Genomic DNA, 23,924 nt, shown 5'->3' with positions numbered 1-23,924 from the left:
CAAAAATATATTTTTTTGGAGCATCACAAATACAAAATATATTTACCATATATTTGAAATATATTTTGGCCAGGAAAAATGTATTTTTTTACCGTATGGGGTGTCACAAACATTACGGTTTTTGCGCGTGACTTTGGGTGTGACCGGCCTGTCGCTCTGTGACTGCTGGGATATCCTGCATCTCCCCCGCGACCCTGAATTGGGTAAGTGGAAAAGGTTGATTTGATGGATGGGTGGGTTTAGATTGAACCTTATCACACATAGCTATTGAGGTTTCCTGAATATCCACAGCACATCGTTAACGTTTGCTGGCATTCATTTTTGCACAGCGTTAAGCTCCAGTCACAGCATTTTAATCTTATTGAGGTCTGAACTTTACTGGATCATTGCAACACCTTGATTCTTTTCTTTTTCAGCCCTTCTGCTGTACTGCCATGTTGCATGACCCAGTTTTAGCAAAGCTTTGGCCGCCAGACGGATAGCCTTGTAGTTGACTCTAGAATACTGTGGCATTGAGAGGAATTGACTAAATCTCTGTCAGCAGGTTACCCGGGTCCTGCAACTACAGAACATGCCCGGATCATCATCCCTCCACCGCCGTGCTTGATATTTGATGAGAGGTGTTTGTGCTGATATGTTGCATCTGTTTTTCACCAAACACTGCACTGTGCATTATAACCACACACTTTTGTTCAGATGCAACTTTGCAAATCTAAAGTGTGGCGTCATGCCCTCCTTAAAGAGAAGAGGCTTTCTCTTCTGTGATGAACTACTGTCCTGGACTTCATCATTTATCATGCTGACTGAGGCAGGTAGAGTCTGAGATGCTGGTCTTGGGTTTTTTTTGTTTGTTTTTGTTTTACAATTTCCCTGAGCATCACAGAGTCTGACTTTCGAGTGAATTTGAAGTGATACACATTCCTGGCAAGACTGTAGCATCGTCACACACCTGAATGTTCCAGATCACACTGATCAAATGCTAGCAGCACCTGCCTGCTACTTACACTCTTAATTCCTATGGAGGGAGTAACTGTGCATTTAGATTTTCATTAGGCAGCCTGGAGTCCTGTGAAAACCCTTTCACGTGACTAAATCGTGAGTGAAAAGTACCCAGTCAACAAGGAGAAAATTTCTGAAAACCGGAAACAAAACAAGGCTTCTCTTCAGACACATTTTTATTATTTTTTTTACAGTTAAAGTCATTTCTAAAGCAAATAACCTGATCTTCTTGTCTTACTATATGAACCTAAGAAATGATGATAGATAAATGACTCCCATACCTTTTTAGATTGCTCTTTGACACCTTTATGATCATTTCACTTGATTGCAATCATTTAGAAACTGTGCAGTAGACGCTTCATTTTGGCCAGAGGGTTTGAGTAAGCAATTTACTCAAGGGGCCACAAATCCAAGTGTTATATGCTGACTAATCTAGAACTTCAATTCTGAATGCCTTACAATTTACTTTTCATTTTGTAGAACTCCCTCACAATAAGGCACAAATGCCAGGATCCTGAAACATTAGAAACATACCTTTTGGCGCTTTCTTAAATCTCCCCTCTATATCATAAAGGTCAGTTTAATTTTATCCCAGGTCCAGTCATGGTTATTAAATGCCGATTAAAAACAGATACATAGCACTCACAGATCCACTCATACTTTGAGTCGATATTAACAGCACAAAACATTTTTAAAATCTAGGTGATTATAATAGCAATAAACTCATTTCTATTTATATCTCATTCTTATCCCAGTTTTCAACATTTGATAAACAGGACATAAAACAATTAGAAATGATCCATCCTTGGTATAAATATTAAATGAATAATTTAAGCCCAGCATTTCTTTTCAGTAGACTCTTACACACAAGACCCCAAAGCACAAAAGAAAACTACCGTAGCTCGTGTAGATTTTTGACTTTTTATTCGCTTGATCATTTTCTCCAACCCAAAGACAATACACAGCATAAATTGAAAATATCCCATTTAATAGTTTACAACTCTTCATCTTTAGTCATCCTTTTATATTTTCAGTCTGACATTCACACTCACCTTGAAGCCACAGAACTGTGATAACAGTTCATACGAGTCAAAAGTGAACCTCATGCCTTCACCCTCCCCCAACTAATCAGATACAGTTTTGTTTTCAGTCAGGGCAGGTCAGGAGTTCGGGTGTGTGCGTGTACAGATTTGGTTTTCAAAATACAGCAGATGCATTTTTTTTTTTTTTTTTTTTTTAAAATTCAACAGGGGAAGTTCATGAACGTGGTGGCAATTCAGACGCTTTCCCAAGCCCTTTGCACACTGAATTCACCCCAACAAAAAAAAAAAAAAAAAAAAAATCCAAAAAACAAAACGAACAAAAAAAGCAATAATCAATAAACCAAATAACAGATGCTTTAAAAACATCGAGAGCAATGTGAGCACTATTTCAACAACTCCTTATTGTACATGTTAGTACTGACCCATGAAGGTGGTGTGACAGATTTGTATAATTGGAACTTTTCTAGCACTTCAAAAAGAGTCTTAGATCGAGAGTAGAAATGGTGTTATTTACACTGGTTTTCACATGCAGCTCAGAAGCTGAAAGCAATTGCAGCCACAAATCATGTCCTATGTAGACAGAAGACATGTCGCACACCATCACATCCTCTCGGGCATGACTCTTTCTTTCTCTCTCTCTCTCTCTCTCTCACACACACACACACACACACACACACACACACACACACACACACACACACACACACCTCTGATGAGTACTTGATTCCATTTCTTCTCTTCCTTTTACAGTTACAGTGTCCAAAGCACTTATGTTGGGTTCATTTCCATTTGTAGGTTTTAAACAGCATGAATGACTGAATCATCAAAATAAACCATCTAATGTGACGGACAAGGGTACATACTGGTTGAGTAAGACAATACAAACAACACAAAAACATTCAGGAACAGTAGGAGTATCAAACTTCCTTTCCCATCCCTTCAGCCTTCCATTTTGCACAGCTCCCCCTTGTGGTTATTAGCCAGCTACACAGGCTTTTTCCCCTCTGCCCCAGTTTTGTTTTAGTTCTTCAACAGCAGAAATGGATTAAAAACAAAATTATAAAGACTCAGACAAAAAGAATCCACCCACTGCTGTTCATCATGTCCTGCCTTGATTTACAGCCACTTAAAGTCTGGTTTAGAATAGCAAGGACCCAGATCGTTTTCTCTTTAACTGGTATATTGGAGATCACAAAGCGTTTACTGAAAGTTGTGCCATGCTATAATGGACTAAAAAAAGGACCCAAAAGAAAGCACTGTGTTGTTCTGAATACAGCGAGCGCACAAAATATCCATCGTGGTGAGCTGAAAAACCCCTTTGTGTGGCACTGATAAGGGCCTTGACTGTTTGGGAAGATGCAAAAACAAAAAGACAACCAGGCAGCTAAGAGAGATCACACACCAGAATAATGAAGAAAGAGGGGGGGGGGCTTCATTTCACAAAACAATTTGCAGATTGAAAAGCGTTTAATAGAGGTGAATTGTCAAAGAGTGCACATAAGGCCAGAAGGAAGAGCAGCTTCTTGGTAAATAAGCCGCTGCTCTTCCACAGGAAGCCACGGGTACATGAGGTGTTTGAGGGGCAGAGAAGCAGATGGAGCAGGGTGCCATTTCTGCTGCTGCCTCTGTGCAGCACTGTGCTTAGGTTTCTCAGTAGTACATCACCCATACAACATCTGTTAGGACAGATTTAACCCTTTTTTCCCCCAACATCCAAAAAAAAAAAAAAAAAAAAAAAAAAAAAGGAACCCCATCATGTGGCCCAATGACTCAAAGTATCATCGTAAAAGAAAAGACGACATCATGAATGAAGCATGACAAATAGTAAATCATCAGCATGTCAATTGCATCCTTCTTAAGATTCTTTTTGTACATATATGCATACAATTATACTTTCTAGCTAATCTTTTTAAGTCTTCATGTGGGTTTTATTTAATCTGATCAGCGTTCGTTTTACAACTATATACAATGTACAGGCAGCAGATCAAATACCTTTTACAATGAATGAGTGATGATACAGGGAAGTCTTAATAGACTAATGTTGACTAGATCTATTTAGACAATATACATTGTGAATAATTGGAATTTTCTTTTAGAAAATGGCATCTAAAAAAAAGGATGAAAGATAGTACAAGAGACAAAAATTGTAAAAGCCCTCAATATGTACAGAAAAAAAGCCAATATAGCATTTGTCAACAACAGAAAAGAAGAAAAAAAGTTAAACTGAAATTATTTTCTCCATATACACATATCATAGCTCAAAAATATTTCCAAAGCTAATAGTCTCTCTGATTTGGTCACAGAAGTTAGAAGACAGTGAAGCATAGTGAAAATAATTACACAGCCTGATGAAGATATCAGCACAGCATCGTCACAGGGCTGCTAAGGTTAAGTAATGAGATGCACAAACTACTGTTAGTTTCTCTCATGCAGATGCTCCCCCTGGATTCTAACTCGTGACTAAGCAAGATGTCAATCTACTGCCACTGAAGGTTAACAGAAAGAAAGAGCATTGTGAGGTATTAAGGTTACCGTCCCCAACAGCATGGTCAGAATTCTGATTTGGAGAGGACGAGAGCAAAGAAATCATACTCCAATCATCAAACAAACAGTCACCAAAGAAGAACCTGTCCCAGTATGTGATTCAAAGTCACATTTTAATTTTTGTTGACTTAAAAGGGGGCGTTGTAGTGATATTTGTACATTAATAGTTTGCAAAAAACACCTGAAACCTCGATGCCAGCTTAAGAAAAGTTTACATCTATTAGCTGCCATTATCTTTGTTTTTGTTTGTTTAGTCATCATCATCCATCAGGTATTTTAATGGGGGGGGGGGGGGGGAGAAATCTGCCACACTGTAAAGAAACAACCAAGAAGATTAAAATACATATGTGTCAAAACTAGAAAAACATTACTGCTGACATCCTCGTGAGCTCATGAGACTGATTTGGGGGTGACTGATTTTTAACTCGTCATTAGACTAAGCAGTGAAAAGGCTAAATCAAATCAAGTGACATACCCATTCTAATCCACCGGGACCATTTACCCCCTCAGATTGAAAACAGGACCATCACACAAGCAGACTTACAAACAAAGCTCATACAGAACTCAATAAATTCAGGGGCTTTTATCTAGCTAAGTCAGAAAGGCACATCACTTTGATATCAGGCATAAATTAAGTCAAATTACTGCAGAGATAAACAGACTTTCACACAAATAGTGCCAGTAAGATGAGCATCCCCATCAAAGAAGACATGAAAAAAAAGAATTAAGGGGAAATAAAAGCATTCAGTGCATGTAACTACATTCATAACAAGCTTAATTTACATGTATGTGCATGGTGACCACGTTCAACCAGGGTAAATAAATCTGAAATGTAACTCATCTAGACTCGGGACACAGATGCAGGAAGAGTTTAAAAACACAAACTTATTATCAGATCAATTTTTAGGCCTGGATTATATCCACTCTAACGAATGAACACCCTCAGACGAAGCAAAGCAATGAACAGTTGAATGTTTTACGTTGATCTAAAAGCTGCTGCTTTACTACAGATGAGATAAGAGCTGAGTAGGTTCTATGAAATTAGCCACAGGTGATCAAAGTGAGCATCTTGGATCTGTTTGTTCTTAATGTGACAAACTAACGCAGACGATTCCCTATAGAAACATAGGATAAAGAGGCCTACAGAGTCGGAAAAGACGAAGTCCAGGTGTGATTGTGATCCTAACGATGCTCAAACATGCTTTAAGCAAATTAATGTAATTCAAAATGAATACAACTCTGACAAGTTATATCACTCATGATGTGGCGGATCAAAAACGAGGTTACCCAACAAGTGTGTGACTGCACTGAATAGACCTTTCAAAGCTTTTTTTTTTCCTGCTGCCTTTGTAGGATTGAAGGTTCATAGGTAAAACACCCAAATGCAAAGCCAATCATAAGTATCAAGGGAGCAGGGTTTCCACCTGCAAGTCCAAATAAAACTATGGTTACTGCAGTGCTTATTAGTGGGCAACACTTTTCTTCTACAGTGACTAGAGAAGTAAAGTGTACCACAGTGAATGGTGTGCGTGTGTGCTTTTGTGGGTGATGTCGGTGCCGGGCAAAGGGTGTGTGTGAGAGAAACATACTAATCAAAGAGATCAGGAAACCAATTAAGAAAAACAAATAAGAAAAGTTCATTGATTGATATGTTTACCCAATTATTCGTGTGATGTCAATAGTCAATAGGGTCTTCGTAACATCTGCATTTTTCTCCTGTATTCAATGCTTTGCTGCTCCCCATGCAACTTGAGGGCAGCTGTCTGCACTGATGTCACGGGGGGCCGTTGGAAGAAAGGTGGGAGGTGAAAGGAAAATCGTTTTCATAGTTCCCTTGCTTGGGGCTTTTGAGAGCAACAGGAGCAGCTCATCACTGCCAGGACTGAGGGGGGAAGTTATTAACCTCAGCCAGGTCTTGCACAGCCGAGCCTTTGTGGGTGTACGTCAGCTTGATCCTCATTCGTAGTTGTTGCTGAAATTTGGGAGGGGTGGATGGATTTATAAAAAAGGAAACTCCTCATGAGGACAAAAAGAAAAAACAAAAACAAATATGTATTCATTACAATCTGAGAAAAAGAAACTCACCTTCTGTGGGTTGAGTACTCTGATGACCTGTGTGACAGTTCCCTGGTTAAGTGTTGGGACGACATTACTGCTAGGGGAAAGGAGCTGCAGCTGGAATGTCTGACAAACAGAGAGGGGACGGCGAGTTAGATGAAAATTTAATGATACCACAGAAGAATTGGGGTCATAAGAGCAGCTTAAAATACGGACACTAGACAGCAACTGATCGATGGTCACTCGAAGCCACTCATCACCACTTTATCAAATTTATTCATTAGATAAGATGACTGTAAAATATTCCATGGCACATATGCAAGGTGGGTGGTCAACTTACACCCACTAGGCCCCCCCTTTGCAGTATGCGGGCAGAAACCCTGGTTTTATTTAAATCAACATAACCGGATATTACTTTAAGACTACAAAAACAAGAGCGCATAGTGAGACTTCACTTAAATTACACTCATAGGAACGTCAACATTAGAATATAAAAACTGTACATTTCCCCATGAAACTAACAGTATTGTTTTAAAAGCCCATTACTATGGAAAAATACTATTTGAAGAGTTGAGAAGTTTGAAGATAAATCAGGTAAACAAGAGACCACAGGGCAGTTACTAAAGATCCAGTAACAGCAACAGTTACCACAACATAAATATTAATTAAAGTACTAACAGCAATGTGTCATGTGATCTGAAAAAAATAAGCATTCCTGCATTAAATAATAATTAAACACAACTAGTTGAGAGTACTGCGGATAACAGAGAAAAACAGCATACCAAAGACACTGCAAGTCTATTAATAATTAATTCCCACTAGCACTGACTGCTCAGTGTTTCCAGCTTACAGATCCAATATTTACAACATTCATGCAGGTTCAGCCTACAGAACAAGCACATTATTGGCACTGTGAGTTACTGAATAAGCCTAATGTCAGTGGAAACCCATTTACATAATGGAGCTAAATGAAAACGAACACTGTCGTGATCAATAAAGTATCCATTATTATTATTATTATTATTAGGAATTAACTACACTTTCGTCACATAATACCCGTGTTGGGCTGCTCACCTTTGGTACTGCAGCCTGAAAAACAAAATCGGTCATGTCTGCTTCTGTCGAGTTGGATGCGTGGATAGTGATAACCGCGATGTTGGGGTTGGGGTTAGCTCTCTCAAATGTAAAGTCTATTTTCAGGCCATTCTTGTTGTACGCCGTCATAGGAGGGATACCTATACAGAGAGCAGATGATTAAAAAATGTAGATGTTAAAGTACTAACGCTTCACAGGTTGGGTAAGTCCAGAAAAAAAAAAAAAATGACCAAGTGCTGTATTATGTAAGGATTGTGTCATAAAATTGTGTATATGTGGCAGTGGATGGTCAAGGTGAGAAACATACTCTCACCTGCAGCTGCAATGTCATTAAAAAGGGGCGGTGAGGTGAGGCCATCCAAGAGGAAAGCGGGTTGGGAAGAGGGCACTGAGGTTGCAGGAGCAGGGGCTGGACCGCCTGGGAAGGAGGAAGCAACATACGAGGGTTTAAGAGGACATGGACACAGAATGATGATATGCAGAGATTACTGATGTGTCATTTTCAAGGGGTTTAAGGGGGCATTGCAGCATTACTGAGCATGTGTTGTGTTCAGAATTAACATGATTATTATTATTATCCAGTCACACAATCACAGAAAAATCATAACTTTAGAAACATAGCTGGAATAAAAGTGGCAAGTGAGAATGCTGATATACATGGTCCAACATTTTGGGTATCTGCTTTACTTTTCAAGTACTGCTGTAATCACTGCAAGTGCAATTTCTAGTTCATTAAACAAAAAGTCAAACTCAAGTTTTATAGCAGGCTCTTAAAAAAATAAATAAATAAAAGGTGTAATAAATGTGTAAACAGAGTACTCTACCACTAAGTGAGAGGTCACCCAGTAGATCAAGCAGCTCTCCTCCTGCTGAAGCTGGCTTAGTGGGCACCGTGGTCTGAATTACCGGCACCACATCGTGACCACCCAGCAAGTCTAATAAATCATTAGCCTGTGGAATGGGGACAAGACATTAACATGATAAGTACATGTATACCATTTTTAATGATACTACAAAAATAAAATACTCATCAACAGACTTAAATGAAGCTGGTTCTAAATTCAATAAAAATATGGTTTCTTAAAGAAACTTAAGACAAATAGATCTATCCTGTTAATTGTTCATATTGACTACAGACGTGTGTTTTTCGTGATAATATAAAGGCTGAAAACAGTTCTTACCTGGTTGGTTGGCTGGGTGACGGGTGGTGGATGTTTTGCTTCCACAACAGACGGCTCAGCCTCCCCATTAGTCTGTACAATCTCTGTGGGGCCATTAGAAGCAGTTTTCTCCATAATGGGCATTCGCTCTAAGAGAGCTGGCCTATTGTCAGGGAACAAACAAGGACAAAAGACAGACCAAACTCAACCACTTGAGCTTTTTTTTTTCCCTTTTCTTTCCCCGCCCTTAAATCTACTCAGTGCTACAATGTGCCCGTCACAGATATGAGTAATTCCCTAGTAAAGTAGTTTCACCTCATATGGTCGTATTTCTTGAAAAGCGCATTGTACTCCACAGCTCTCTGCTGAAGCTCCACATCGATGCTACTGCCATATATCGAGACCACCTTCTTGATTCGACTGAAACAAAAAGTGAAGGTAGAGCTGGTTATTACACAAACTTTATTTCTTACTTCATTTTATTATTATTTTCAAAACATGGATTGTTTTTCAAACACACTCGAGCTTAAAAAGTGAGACACAAGTGCTTTATGTATTATGACGCTATGTCTTATTATTTCTTATTACCAATAATAAACACTCATATATTTAGGGCCCACTGAAAACCCCTTCAAACTGTCTCAAAGGAAATGCTGCACTGAATAACACATGTAACCATCTTAAGATCATGTGACAGTAAGTCAAAAGAAAGACTTAGCCACTGTAAGTTTAAAAAGCCATTACTCACTTTACACTAGTGAAGCGAGTAGACAGCTTCATGATAGCTGTAAGGGCGTAACCCCGGGTCACAGGTGTGGACAGGTTGGACACCAGGAGGCCTTCCAGCACGTCCAGAACCTCATCCTCAGTCACCTTTGTTCAAAAAGAAAAGAGGAAAACAGAAAATCTCATGAGCAGGTTATATCATCTTAAATCTTGTTTTTGTATATGCTCTTGAGATGTTTGTGTACCTGGATTGGCTCCTCCTCTTCACACTGCCCAGACACAAGCAGGTCCCCATACTCTCCTATGCACCAGGATGCTACCTGCACTAGAGGTTGCTACACAACACAGAAATAGAAATCACCCTCTCACACTAGTTTGAAATACCAAAGTTTTGTTATGTAATACATTCTATTAATGTATGCTACAAAAAAATTAATAAATAAAAAAATATGGAGACATCACAAATCTAAGCATGACCCAAACAAGAAATGCTGCGAGAACTTGCAGGTTGCTACAAACACGGAGACGAACCTGTGAGATGTCATCCAGCAGAGCTTTGTAAAGTCTCTGTACTGTGTAGGCGTGCATCTCCACGCTGTTTGTGATGAGCTGGATGAGGTTAGGAACGGAGTCGTCTCGCACGTAGCTCCCTGCCTGAAAGGATGAGCAGAAACATCAATGAGAAACGCGAACAAACTACTAGTGAACTAAACAACAATCAAAGGACTTTTTAGGGATTAGAGTTTTGTGTATTTTACTTACGGTTGTCAGGACTCTCATAATGGTGTCTATGTGCCATCTTTTTGAAGGAGCATATCTGTAAGATAAACAATACACCCATTAGGCCCAGCAATGGACTAAAAATGTAAATGTATTAAATTCAGAAGAGCGTCGACTGCTAGGAGATAAATGCTGTCAGAGAATAAAGGTGTCAACAAAGTCTGTCAGACGATGGATCACTCATTGTATCATCATACAGCATTTCTGTGCTGGCCATAAAAAGAAAGATATATACTAGATTTTCTAATTCATATAGATACATTTAACTTGTACCAAGTAGTACCAAACCAGAACCTTTCATGCTTAAAGTACAGAAAACACACACAAAAAAAGAGAAAGTGAAACCCAGAAAACTTTAACAACCTTGAACATGACAAGGTCAGCCAGCATGTGTTTTACACTTCAACAAAGTAGCAGTGGCTAAACTTGTAAAGTGTGGTGAAGTCTGTATCAGTGTCATACTTCTCAGCAGCTAGAAACACTCCTGATGCACAGTCTGCTTTGAATTCAGGGTCACAGGAGTCCAGGAAGTAGAGCAGCTCTTTCATCATGCCTCTAATGTTGTTGCCGTTCACAAGCGCAAAGCTCAGTTCCATTGCACGTCTACACAGTAATGAAAAACAGACGAGGGTCAGAAAAAAAAAAAAGGCAAAAAACCCCCAAAACAGCATGACATGTTAAGTTATGTGTAGCACCGTGAATCACCTCTTGATGGACACGTCCAGGTCTTTTAAACAATCCACAATGGTGCTCCGATGTCTCTGCACTGCATTGTGGTCCGTTTGTACGGTCTTTAGTAGAGATGTCAATGCCACATATCTGAAGTTGATTAAAGAAATGTCGACAGGTTTTAATCAAACTTTAGATAAAATCGATGGCTTCAAGGTGAAATACTCCAGGCAATTTATTTACCTTATATTTTTGTCATTGTTAAGAAGGAAGCGACCTAATATGTTAATGGCCAAGACCTGTAAGAAAGAAACAAGCATTCAGATGAGTTAAAATTTTCAAAAAGATTCTCATAACCTTTTCCTAAAATGAACTCACCCTCAGTCCACTTTCAGACTTGATGTCCATTATAGTCAGTACAGTCTCGTACAGGATTGCATTGCCTACATTTTTACTCGTCTCTGTGTTTGTAGCAACCTGCAAGTATACAGACCGTGGATTTGTCAGAACAACACTTAATATGTGAGGACTTAAATCTAAGCAATATTTTTTCCAATTCCAACCTGCGCAAGAATGTCATTCATTGCTTCACTGGAGTCGTCATCACCCTTGCCTAAAATTCGCAGTAGTCTCAATATCCGCACCTAAGAAAAAGAAGAAGCAGCAGTCCTGTCAAATGTGATTTACTTTATTGTTACTCACAAGCCGCTCCTTGCTTGCTGCCATTTTCTCTCAACAGCCAATCATTGGCAGCAACTCAATGCATCTGTGGTCAAGACAACCTGCTGAAATTCATACCAAGTGTGAGAATGAGGAAGAAATAACTATAAACCTGCTTGCTGGTGCCAGCCAGGCAGAGTATTTTAGCAACTGCTCTACTCAGATTTCCCCACACAAACTTCCCAAGGATTTACAGAGAAAGATTTTTTTAAAACTGAAAATCCAGTGAGCTACAATTCTCTAGGTAAAAACGTCTTGCTGATACCAGAGTTCAGAGGAGAATGGCCAGACATGTCAGGCAACAGTAATTCAAATAACCACTTGTTTCAGATACCAAGTACACCAATGACCTCTGAATATGTCAAACCTTGAAGCAGATGGGCTACAGAAGCAAGACAAAGACAAACAAAAAAACAAAAACAAAAACAAACAAAAAAAAAACACCAGGGGAGGGAATCCTAACAGGATTCCCTCATTTTTGCTGGCCACGCCCGTCCCTTTATGACCACACTCACGTTGTTGAATATGTCCAATGAAGAATTAAGACAGTTCTGAAGTCAAAAGAGCTCCAACCTGATACTAGCCAGGTGTACCTAATAAAGAGTGCAGTGAGTCTAAATTCTAATGATGGTTAACTGTTGTACCGGGTAATTGTATAATGAAAAAAGTGAGATTTACCTGCAGGAAAGGGTCACTTATGCCTGACACATCATGCTCAGGAGAGTATCCAGACATTATTAGGTTCTTCAGGATTCTCACCAACTGTGGAACAAGCTACAAAAAACGAGAAGAGGTGTCACAATATTTTGTTAAACTCTCTGAAATATGATTCTTTCAATCATTAATGTGTGTAACACTACTATTAATGTTTGAAGTTAACGATTTCTCAGTTAAAGCAGCAAGTTCTTATGCAATGCAAAAGGGGTTGGGATTCTTGTTTATTGATGCAGAGCAATATGGTTAAAACGTGTGTGACTAATTGAGATTGTGAAATCAAAAACTTGACTGTACAAATGTATTGGGTTAGAACATCTGGCTTCGAGAGAAAAAGAAACTCTGCATACACACTGCTATGATTTTGAGCATGGCTAAGCAAAGAGTAGTAGCACTAGTTTAAATTAATTCTAACATAAAGTGCATTAAAGCAGGAAACTTCCCATCACATTAATATCATCTATCCTACATAGTTTCAGTTTTTCAGGGCTTTAAAAACAAACAAAAAACAACTGGCCATCAAAGCATGACAGTTTGGGAAATAGTTTGGCATCTTACACAGCACTAAATCAGAAAACTGGGTACCATTTTCAACCATGCCTATTAGTGTAATAGGGATGGGATACATTTACTTTTGTGTTTCACTGGAGGGAAGCCAGAACTTAAATTGATGTGCAGGAAGAACTAAAATTTGTGCAAGAGGCAAAAAACTGCTTCACAGGGAAACTCGAAATTAGCACTACACGGGCAGCTTACAACACCAACTGTACAGTGATAGCCAAAACCAACAGAGGCGGTTAAGCCAACTTCAAGTCGGCAGACAGCAAAGTTAACTAGCAGTAGCTGGCTCTCCTGACTTGGTGTTCTTAGTAAGGTGAAGAGCATAAGAACTGAGGGCTGACTGTGATGACAGTTTGGTATCACTGATCTGCCGTGAATAAAGGTATCTTCAGCCAGGACATGTGGCGGTGTGATATCCCATACTTTGTGTGTTTTACCTCATTCGTATCCTTTAAGGAACAGAAGTTATATAGACAAAAATTTGTTTAGCAGTACAGTGCATGCAAGCCCAGTTGTTGTATATTCTTAAAAATTAAGGTGAGAAGCTTGCAGCATGTAAATAACAGTTAACAGTTCTGAGATGACAGAAGAACTTTTTGCTTTCCAATTTTATTTTCATGCTGCTTTGCTACATCAAGCTTTCCAGGCCATTTCACTTGACAAGATCTTTTTTTGCAGAAGGTACGACAAGAAAAAAGCAAATCCAAATCAGAGTAGGATATTAAAAGGAAATTTTAAATAGAAGACTGAGTTTGTCCTTAACATGACATCCCAGTGCAACTTTTGCCAAACTCTTTCTCAAAAGTCAAAAATAGCTAAGAAAGTTACTGATGTCACAAAATAAGCTTCCAAGCCTTTTCACAGTGATATTTAGTGAAAACATTGTTCACTGGTGACAACACCCGTGGCAATTACGTGGAAACACACCAACCTGACTGCCTCTAAATAGACACTGATCAAATGAGTGGCTTATTTGGCAAAAAAATTCAAAAACATTCAAAACAATAGTGAGAAATGTATCTGACAAATGGACCAAGAACTCTTTATAAGATTCAAAAACACCGACAGTAATGATCACCGTACAAGTTAAAGAAATTAAAAGATTTCTAAATTAAAACACAACATGACATTACTGAACACAAATCTGATTACATTTGAGGTGACTGTGAGGAGTGATTACTATTTACAGCATGCACCAGCTATGAGATCAGAATGTACTCTTACCTTCTCATTCTAACACAATGCAGGAATTGTAACAAAGACAAATGACAGAAAAAATATGAGGTAGATGTTAGGGAGGGGAAAACTGGAAATCATTCACTTTCAGAAAGCTTAAAAATAATGTTCAGATCATGAGCATGAGGAGTGAGGTCTCTGGCATAGTTTTGTTACACCTAGAGAGGGAAAGGTACAGTTGGTAGCAGTTGAAATACAAGAGGAAAAGACAGTGGTAGGAGATAAAAAGACTAAGACATACTCTGAATGTCGAGGAAACCTCTCAAACAGTTAAAATGCTTATCTAGCTTAGCTACAACAAAAGAAAAAGTGTAGGCAAAGGAAGAATGAAATGTGACGTAGGCCTTAAGACAAGTGCATAAGTAACTTCTTTAAGGTCCTTTAAAAAATAATCTGTACCTTTCTGAAGTGGGCCAGCATGTCAGGACTTCTTTCACACATCTCAGTGAGGAGGACAACTGATGTATGGAGAACACCTGGGGGACCAAACGATGACAGGATGACACCACTTTCAAGGAAAATGCTAGCGTGAGTTGTTTTGCTCTATGAATCACCCATTTGTTACTACAAAAAACAAAACAAATCAGTATTTAAACACTTTGATGGACAGTGAGCAGTCACACAGAGACTCAAGTCAGAAAAATATGCCATATATGGTAACTGTAACAGGTGACAGCACCATGCCTCTGACTTGAATATATCCAACAGGCTAATCATTCCCTTGTGACCTTATATTATTGCTACAAGGCTGAAAACTAATCTTAAGGACATCAGTGGAAAGCAGTGGCAGCTGTGTTTTCAAGCCACACAGTTGTAAATATGTCACATTATAAAAATAAATGTTGAAAGTTAGAAACTTGGTCACATTATCGATTTGACTGGGTGCTGGCAACATTCAGACACATGGTCTGTTAACGATATGCATGATTGTGGTTGCATAGGAAAGTCCACAGTACCAATACCTGACATTGCTTTGTGTATGTAGAAATCTATCTTGCAATACAGAGCAGTAACTTATAAAATAAAAATACAACTGCATAATGAGAAGCAAACATTACTGCACTGCCACAAAATGTTAAGAACAACTTATTTTATCTGTCCTCGGGATTCCCATACACTTGTTTGCCATACACCTACGGGTCATTTTTGACCCGAGGACAACACAAGGGTTAGAAAAACAACAACAACAACAAAAAAAGCCAAAACAACTTTTCCTTTGATATATCCTCTGTATGCTATAACACACAAGCCCCTGGAGTATCTGACAGACTCATTAATTCCACCACCCTCTGCAAAGGACAACAGAGAAAGGGCATCAGCTGCCCAGCTGTTATGAACAGACCAATATGAGTGGCAGGAAAGAGGACACACTCCGTTTTTGTGCAGGACAACCGCATTTCCCCATGAGCCAGCAACTGCATCCCGACAAACCATTTACACTTACCGTGGTTCTTCTCGCTCAGCAGGTTTTTTGTTGCTGGAAGGAACATTTCCATGAGTTCTGGGACCTTCCTGATGACATGTACGGCGCACAATGCCGCCTGTAGACAAATATACAAATATTTAAATAAGATATGCTGAAGCCGTTCACACAATCTCTCCTTTTTTTTTTTTAAGTGTTGGGTGTGGTGTTAAGTGCTCAGCACACATACCTACCTTTCACCCCCAACACATTAATAAAGTAGTAGTAGTAGATAATTAAAACATGACAAGAGTAAAGCTCACCTTTTTCCTTAAGTAGGAGTTGGACGTTTTAAGCAGCTTCTCGACCTCTCCTGCCAGGTCACGACACATTTCTGAAGAACCCATGCAGCCTAAAGTACACAACGCCAGGCCCTGGACATACTGTGTGCTGTGATTCAAATCACTGGTGTGGGAGAAGAGAGTCAAATAAGTCACGGAAACAAAGAGTCACTTTATATGCTATACCAGAGAGGAGCATATGAATACTTCACAATCTTATGAAGACTATGAAGAAGTCGATGAAGAAGGTTTTCAACTGTGTTCAGGGGACCATAAACTCATATTTTAAGTACTGGACTAAAAAAATTTTTTTTTTTTAAATTTAAGTGTGCGTGTCTTAACCCAGTGTAGCCTCCACTTACTTCTTAATGCAATTTGTCATTAGGAGATGGACATCCTGCCTCTCGTCCAAAAGCAGCATAGCTCCCAAATAACCTATTCGTTTGTCAGTGAACTTCTGGGATGCAATCAGCTTCAGACACTCCAACTAAAAGGAAAAAAACCGCATCATCAAACTATTCAGAGGTGCAAACTTAAAACTCCTTTGTATACATACTGCCCCCCCCCCCAACATAACCAAACATACCTGTCCAAAGTGCGCTGGGTAGCCCAACATGTGCATATAAAGCAACTTTGCGACATTTCTGCAACGGTACGTATTGTCTTCCTCTCTAAAGGACGAGCGGATAGCAGCACACTCTTTCTGGATCATCTCACGCTCCTCTGCCTGGGTCCGTGCTGTCCGGATAGTCCGGATCAGCTCCCGCAGTCTGATCGGAGCTGGCATTCTCTGGAAAACACAAAGAAAGGAAACCAGTTGGCATCAGGACAGACTTCACTAATGGAGAAAAGCTACAATTCTGAAATTTAAGACAAATATAGAACTCTCCAGTCTGCAGCATGGTATGTCACTTTTTTTACCTAAAATATGACAACGTATACTAGAAACCAAGAAAGGGTTTTAGCTGCTGTGCATGTAGGCAGAAATGTAGGTTTTACAGGTACCAATCAACAGTCTAGACTTCACTTCCTAAAATGTTCGCTGAAACTACAATCATAAATTTTACTTGGGTAGCAAGAATAACAAAAGGATTTTATGTTTTTAGGAATAAAAAGTATTTGTCAGTTTTCCAGTAAAAACAGACTAATTAAAAAAAATCCATGTTGTGTAAGATTTGACTTTAGGTGGAAACTGTCTCTTTTGTTTAGATCTTTTAAAAAAAATAAAAGTGCAAAGGCAAAGAAGAAATGGTGAAATTCAATCCTTGCACACAGAAGCTTCTAAGCAAACACAAGCTACAGAAAGATGTTTAAATATTTATGAAGGCACATGCTTGCTTGAAAATCAACTTTTATGTGTTTGCATCTACCAATTACCCGAAACTACACTTTACCAAAACAGATCCAAGAGCTACAAAGATGAAAACATGAATTGCAAACTGCATGTTAAATGAACTCTTCGATGAGGCAAATCTAGCACTAATATGAATATTACAAGAAAGCTGTGAGCCAATGCAACAAACCTCGGGGAAGCTTTTGCCATCCTCTAGAGGAAACTCACCCGGATATTATCCATACTTTATCAAGTCTACTTTCATTTTATACAAACACAGAACACCGTTTCGTTGGCAGGGTCTGAGATTTTTTTAACATGTTAGGAGAGAGCTATTCCGGTCTGTACCAGTGAGTAAATTATCTTAAATGACCGGGGTTTAATGATTACTACAGCACAGAGACTGAGAGCAAAGTCAGTTAAATTTATTTAATATGCAGCCCAGCAAATGTCAGGTTGTTGGAGCAGACGGGAGGCTTGCAAAATATGCTCAGCCAAATTGAATTTAACACAATAACATTTTAGAGAATATTTAAGTTAAAAACCAAGTTTTTAACTAGGTTTATTCAGGTAATTTAACTAATGACCACACATTTCTAACATCCACCTTAATTTTAACTGTCAAATAAACTGGAAAGTTATTAATTGTGGTGTTTTACTGAGCAATAGGTACATTTTGTCTCCCATCTAATGGAAAGCTTTTATGTAGTAGGATGCAGGACATAATTAAGCTGCTACTGCAACAGAAATGATGGTAATTACTTGATGAGCAAAGCCATAACTCTATCCAACTCCAGCTATGCAGTGCTGAAGTGGGAACATAATGCACTCTGACATATGAACCAGAGCAAAGAGCTGATGGCCTAGCAGATCCACAACATTTTTCAGGAACAATCTCACGTATTGGTTGTGTTGCACACAAACAGTGACTTCGCCACAGTTCCATACAATTTATACCAGCACTGAGGGCATGAGTAATGCAATATTCCACATACAATACGTGTTGCCAGAGGCATGCACTGAGGCACCACTCCTGTTTTTCAGACATAACCTTCACATCAGCACTGGTTCAGGAGAAGTTGTCAAAATCTGGAAAAAAGAAATCTGAGTTTTTCCTTCTTTTGCTCCAAAGTTTTTTTCAAGACAAACTCATTTTCCTCACGGTCTCTTTGAAAGCCTCATTCAAACTGATACAACATTTCCCTCAGTATAATCTGTAAACAAACTTCTGTACAGATACAATATTATACTAAAAAAAACAAACAAACAAACAAACAAAAAACCCACATGATCGTAAATTCGTGTTTTCAACCCTGAAGCTACAGAAACAGAGGTGCATGACCGGCCAAAACACAAAAGGACGGTTCGCGCCAGCAGATGACGTCACTTTTGGTGTGCACCGCTGTTGCAGAAGGTGAGAACAGCAAGTTTAATGGGCCTGTCAGTCCTCTAAATGTGCGACTGCATCGATTAGTGCTTTATAAAATAATGTCTACGACCTTAACCGAGTAGCATACAGTAAAAAGATGGTTAGAAGTCACAGGCTTTCCTTGGTTTTATTGTCTAGATCAGCGATTCCCAAAGTGTGGACCAGGGACCGCTGCTAGGCTGTGAAGGCACTGCAGGTGGACTGCAGTATAAGTAAGTGAATTAATTTAAGTTGCACTTAAGTTTGTGTCCAAGTGGTAGGTTTGTCACACATTGGCCTGCATATGACTGGTTAGCATTACCAATTTACAGCCAACACCCTTTCGCTTGTTTTTGAAGATTTGAGATCGGCTGGTTTTTAAGTGGGCCACAGCACTCTTGACTTTGGAAATAGCCGATCTTGATAAGCACAAGGATTTTAATAACATTCACAAAACAAAAATGATTATATTTTTGTTTCATAAACAATCTCATACTAGCAGGAAAAAAAGAAGTTTTATAAAACAGTGACACACAGTAATTTAACATATTTTTTTATTCATTTTGTAGTCAAGAGAGAATTTATCCCTCAGAGGCAATTACTGCTGTCACGATAAATATTTGCTTTTGAGTTTTTGACTTTTGTCCTCCTCAAACATCTTAATGAACCATAAGTGACACTGTATGAAACAAGAAAAACAGATCAACCGTGTGGCTCTATTAAATCATTACACGAACACATAATGAAATCAAGCCTCTGATTTATCCACAACAGCTCTGTCATGTCTTATGGAAATCATATGTTGTCAGTGTAACAAGAAATGTACAATCTCTGACTGTTTAGAACAGGCTTTTATGTAACCAAATACAAACTTTACATCTGTCTACAATATACCTGATTACATTGGCCAGTATTCAGCAGAAGCTAGATTTTTTTCATCTGAATGAATAAAGAGGGGCGGAAAAAACTCCTTAACATTTCGTTATTAACGCTAACACTTGTGGGATCAAAGGAAATCCTCTGAAATTATGCCAGTCTGAAGGAAATAAGGACACACACACACACACACACACACACACACACACACACACACACACACACACACGAGGAATGAGAACATCCTTTGCTGAGTAAGGTGGTGGCTTGTGGACAATCTAAGAATTCACTTTGATCAAAGAAGAATAGGAAGGGTGGTCAGGCAAGGCCACACTTTAATAAAGCCAGAGACTTACTGTTCATCTTAACACCGTTTAAATTACCTGCACTGAATGGACCCAGTGTTGGGCTCCATTAATCATGGCTCCCCGACTCTTGCTGTGCTCATAATCAAATGTGTACACATTAAAGAACGTAAATCCAGCCACTGCTGAGAGCTGATTAAATTACAGTTTCACATTCTTGCAGTTGCAAAACAGCAGCACATTCTTCTACAAACAAAATATCAATTTTAATTGCAAATTACTGACATTGCCTTCAGATGAACAGTGTAGTTTGCCTTCTCATCCACAGATGAATGTGAAACTGCGGTGGGGAAGCAAGCTTGTTCAACACTTGTCGAGCGACAGCTTTTAGTTCACTTTATTGTTCCTCACTACAAAGACCAAATTTTGTAAAATTGTTTCTGTTCTTATCAAAGGTTTTTGGCCTTAAATGAGTTTCGGGAGGCTTAATTCACTAAACAACACTTTGTTTTTTCCTTTACCAAATAACCAGAAATAACAAGAAAATGGAGCAACTTCTATTTTGTAAGGCAACAACCCCTCAAAGGCCCATTTCGAGCTAGGATAAACCCTGATAATATTTATATACAAGAAGAACAGCTGTTATACTGCATCCAGATTGCTTTGGACATTTTTACACTCCTCAGACCATATAAAAGCCTAACACTATGAGTTATCGCATGCATCTGCTGACATGTTTTGCATACACTGAAACATTCATAGAAGAGCTAACCCAAATCTGTTTTCAAAGAGCCTGACAACCAGCAACAGGTTAAAAAGCACGTAACACTTCCCATTTACCACAGGGAGCAGTCACCCTGTCGAGACACAAAGAACCACTTTTTTTTTTTTTTTTTGTGGTTTTAGATTATATTCCTAAATGCCACAAGCACTGTATGGGTAGAAATAGAAAGCATGATGTAACATCCATTTATGCTGTCTTTTTTCCCTTTTTTAAAGAACTGCACATTTAAAGTAGACAAAAAGGTCAGACAGCTCCAAAAAGAACCATATACAGAGCTGTGACTGGCAAACTTTGGCAGACTGCATAGGGTTTTTGTTTTTTTTCTTCCTCTCACCATTCAGCTAGACATCAAGACGTTCTAAATTAAATAATACCAACACAGACTATTCTACTGCTTCTTTTATAACCAACTATAGATGCTCGGCTTTACAGAGCTACAAATAACTAAACACTGAAGTTCAAACGTGAGTATCAGCTTTGACATGGATTACATTTACACCTTGGTTCCTATGTGCACATTCAAATGTTGAGTACCGTACTTGTGTATGGGGAAGAAGCACTCGTAATAGTCAAAATATTCTGTCGGGTGTTTTACATGTACTCACTCCAGACCTTTATGGTTTTCCAGATTTTGTTTTCCTCTCTTAGCAAACATGCAGAGATCAGACAGATCAAAAAGCCTGCCGATTTCTACATCTATGTGCAACTGCAAATAGTCATTTTACTGTTGCAGCTACCACGCCTTTCTTCTACCACTTAAAAAATCTTAACCTGCTGAAGACAACACTGAAAATAGAGAAATTGCTTTTTTTTGACTGAGGATCAAAAGAGCCATCAAAGAGCCAATAATGAGATCAACTTTAAGTTCAGAGACTCTGAAGGTACACAGGAGATCTACAAAGGTCTGTGTGTGCCTTCACCATCAGTTGGAGTCAGTTAAGCTAAGCACTTCTTAATTTAGCTTTGTCAGCCTGCAAATTGACAAAGCCTGCTGGAAACTAGCCCTGCTTAGAACGGGTCTTTGGTAAGCTTTTCCTGCTCAAAACTAATCAGAGGCAAAATGTGCAACAACCCCAATGCTAAAATGAGGAGGAAAAAAGACAAAATAACAAATGGCATTTACAGTACCTTATTTATCACTAAGTTTGTGCGGCTATTTACTTAGGGTAAAACCATAAAGACTAATCAGTTTCTGTCCAAACAAGATACAGAGACAGTGCTAACTCACTCAGTACTTAGGTTGGCCAAATGACATTGATGTGGAGTCAAAATGAATCCTAAACTGGAAACCAAACCAAAAGATCTTAAATAGCCCTGAGGCAAAGCCTGGAGCTATCTGATTTCACATTGTGTGGGGCACTGATATGCAGACACAGTGATCATGTTAAGTTGTTTCAGTGCTGTGTGATTAATGCACACTAACCCTGCTTATAATGCACCTGCTCGAGTGCATTTTATGCATGGCATCACTGCCATTAGAGGTAAAGGTTAAATGTTTTTAATTAAGGTCATAACTGCATGTTTCAAGCACAACATTATGCGCCGTTCTATAATAATGCATCCTGGCTATTCCTTTGCTACAACTAAATATGACTTTTTATCATTAACTCTCACCTAACTACAGCTAATAACAATAATAATAATAATCTACCCCATATAACAGACAATACATGTGAACAGAAAAGGTAATGCAGGACAACATACTGCATATTTAGTTTTATAAAGTGAAGCCAGTAGGAACTGAATATGGCTGGAATCTACAGTACTGCGTGTGACTTGACTGTGAGGAAAGTAAAATTATACATTTAACAGGTTGATTTTCATTAGGCCTTCAAACGTATCAGTACAGTTGGTCCGGAATCCCTCGAAAGCCCACGTCAAGCATACAGATAAAGTAAACTGCGCGTCAAAGGCGTTGCAATACACTTGGCTTGTAGTTTATCAAGACTGGTTTTGTGTGTCGGTGCCACAAACAGTGGACCTGAAGAGCTTACTTCGACCTAAGCTTGTGGAGGCGTAATTTACAGCTCCTGTCAAAACCCGTAGAGAAATCACCCATACTGTACGTCACCTCATTTGCTCACTTCCTACTTGCACCTGACTTCCTTAACACTTACATGTAAAGTGATCCTGGAAAATGAATTAAACTCGGACGTTGATAACGCAGTTATAAAAACAAAAAAGCGCGTGTCTAGGTATTTCCTTCTCATTTAACAGCTTGTCAACACTAATTAACCATCTCACGAAACTGGACAAAAACCCAAGTCCACGTCCTCAGAACACCAAGCTAGCTATCGTTAGCTTCCTTGGTATTTCAATTAAACGCTAACTTATGGATTAAACGCTTACAGTTGGTTACATATTAGGAAAGTCTAACTGTATTAATAACCACGCCGTGAAGTGTCACATGTTTAATATGACTTAGAAAACGCAAATCACACCTCTGAAGAGCCAGCTAACAACTAGCTAATTTAGTAGCATCTTAAAAGGGCAAGATATCATGATGACACTACAGGAGTAGCTTCATCTTAGCTGGCGCTGTATTACATTAAAGTTTACATCATCAGCTGTATACAATCAGAGGCAGGCCATTACACCTGGCTCTGATCGCCGATTGATCAGGACATAATGCAGTTTAGGCCTTCTTGAGGCATTTGGATTATCAAGCTAACGTAGCCACCTGACCATTAGCTTGCTTCTTCATTACCTTAACCGAATACTCTCTGAATTAAATGCAACTTGTGCCCGCTAGTTAGAAAGACAGGAAATAATACATTGTCACTGCGCGTTGCCTTGATGACTTTGATTTAGTGGACACAGCATACTGCTGAGCTACACATCCCTAGTGCAGCAAGACTATAACTATGCTAAACATGCTAGCTAACTTAGCACAGCCCCGGTGCACTAAGGGCTGCGACTTCCTATGCAGCGCCACAGTGACAGTTGTCAACGTAAATACAGTCAAACCGCGGACAACTACTCACAGGCAAAGCCATTTTCCCAAATTTATGCCGACATATTGTTGCTAGGATGTACTTACTAGCCGTAATGATGCCAGAAAATGACTGGAATCGTCTCTATTAGCAATGGAGGGAGGAACACACTAGACATGCAAAATGGTGGCTACTCCAGCCTCAGCACATCTACCGCAGGCGGAGGGTTACACTGAC

General features: G+C 39.1%; 1 protein-coding gene across 1 annotated transcript; it reads right to left on the bottom strand.

The window, feature by feature from the left end:
- Positions 1-1,908: 1,908 nt before the first annotated feature.
- On the bottom strand, positions 1,909-23,923 carry ap1g1 (adaptor related protein complex 1 subunit gamma 1). The gene is made up of 23 exons (XM_085401821.1): positions 23,795-23,923; positions 16,635-16,838; positions 16,411-16,535; positions 16,031-16,172; positions 15,750-15,846; positions 14,705-14,781; positions 12,473-12,568; positions 11,638-11,718; positions 11,453-11,551; positions 11,318-11,373; positions 11,111-11,224; positions 10,868-11,008; positions 10,388-10,442; positions 10,157-10,279; positions 9,871-9,960; positions 9,648-9,772; positions 9,215-9,319; positions 8,921-9,062; positions 8,564-8,690; positions 8,053-8,157; positions 7,719-7,879; positions 6,672-6,770; positions 1,909-6,558 (listed from the first exon to the last, which is right to left on the bottom strand). The coding sequence occupies exons 2-23, from the start codon at positions 16,833-16,835 to the stop codon at positions 6,457-6,459; spliced, it is 2,463 nt and encodes an 820-aa protein (XP_085257947.1). The 5' UTR covers positions 16,836-16,838; positions 23,795-23,923; the 3' UTR covers positions 1,909-6,456.
- Between the last annotated feature and the right edge of the window lies 1 nt (position 23,924).

This window comes from Rhamphochromis longiceps, linkage group LG1, assembly GCF_057381845.1.
Source record: "Rhamphochromis longiceps isolate RC_006_pf linkage group LG1, R_longiceps_female_GT1.1, whole genome shotgun sequence".
NCBI classification, from domain to species: Eukaryota; Metazoa; Chordata; class Actinopteri; order Cichliformes; family Cichlidae; genus Rhamphochromis; species Rhamphochromis longiceps.
The sequence above is the reverse complement of the archived record's forward strand: the minus strand, read 5'-3'. Positions and strand labels throughout refer to the sequence as shown.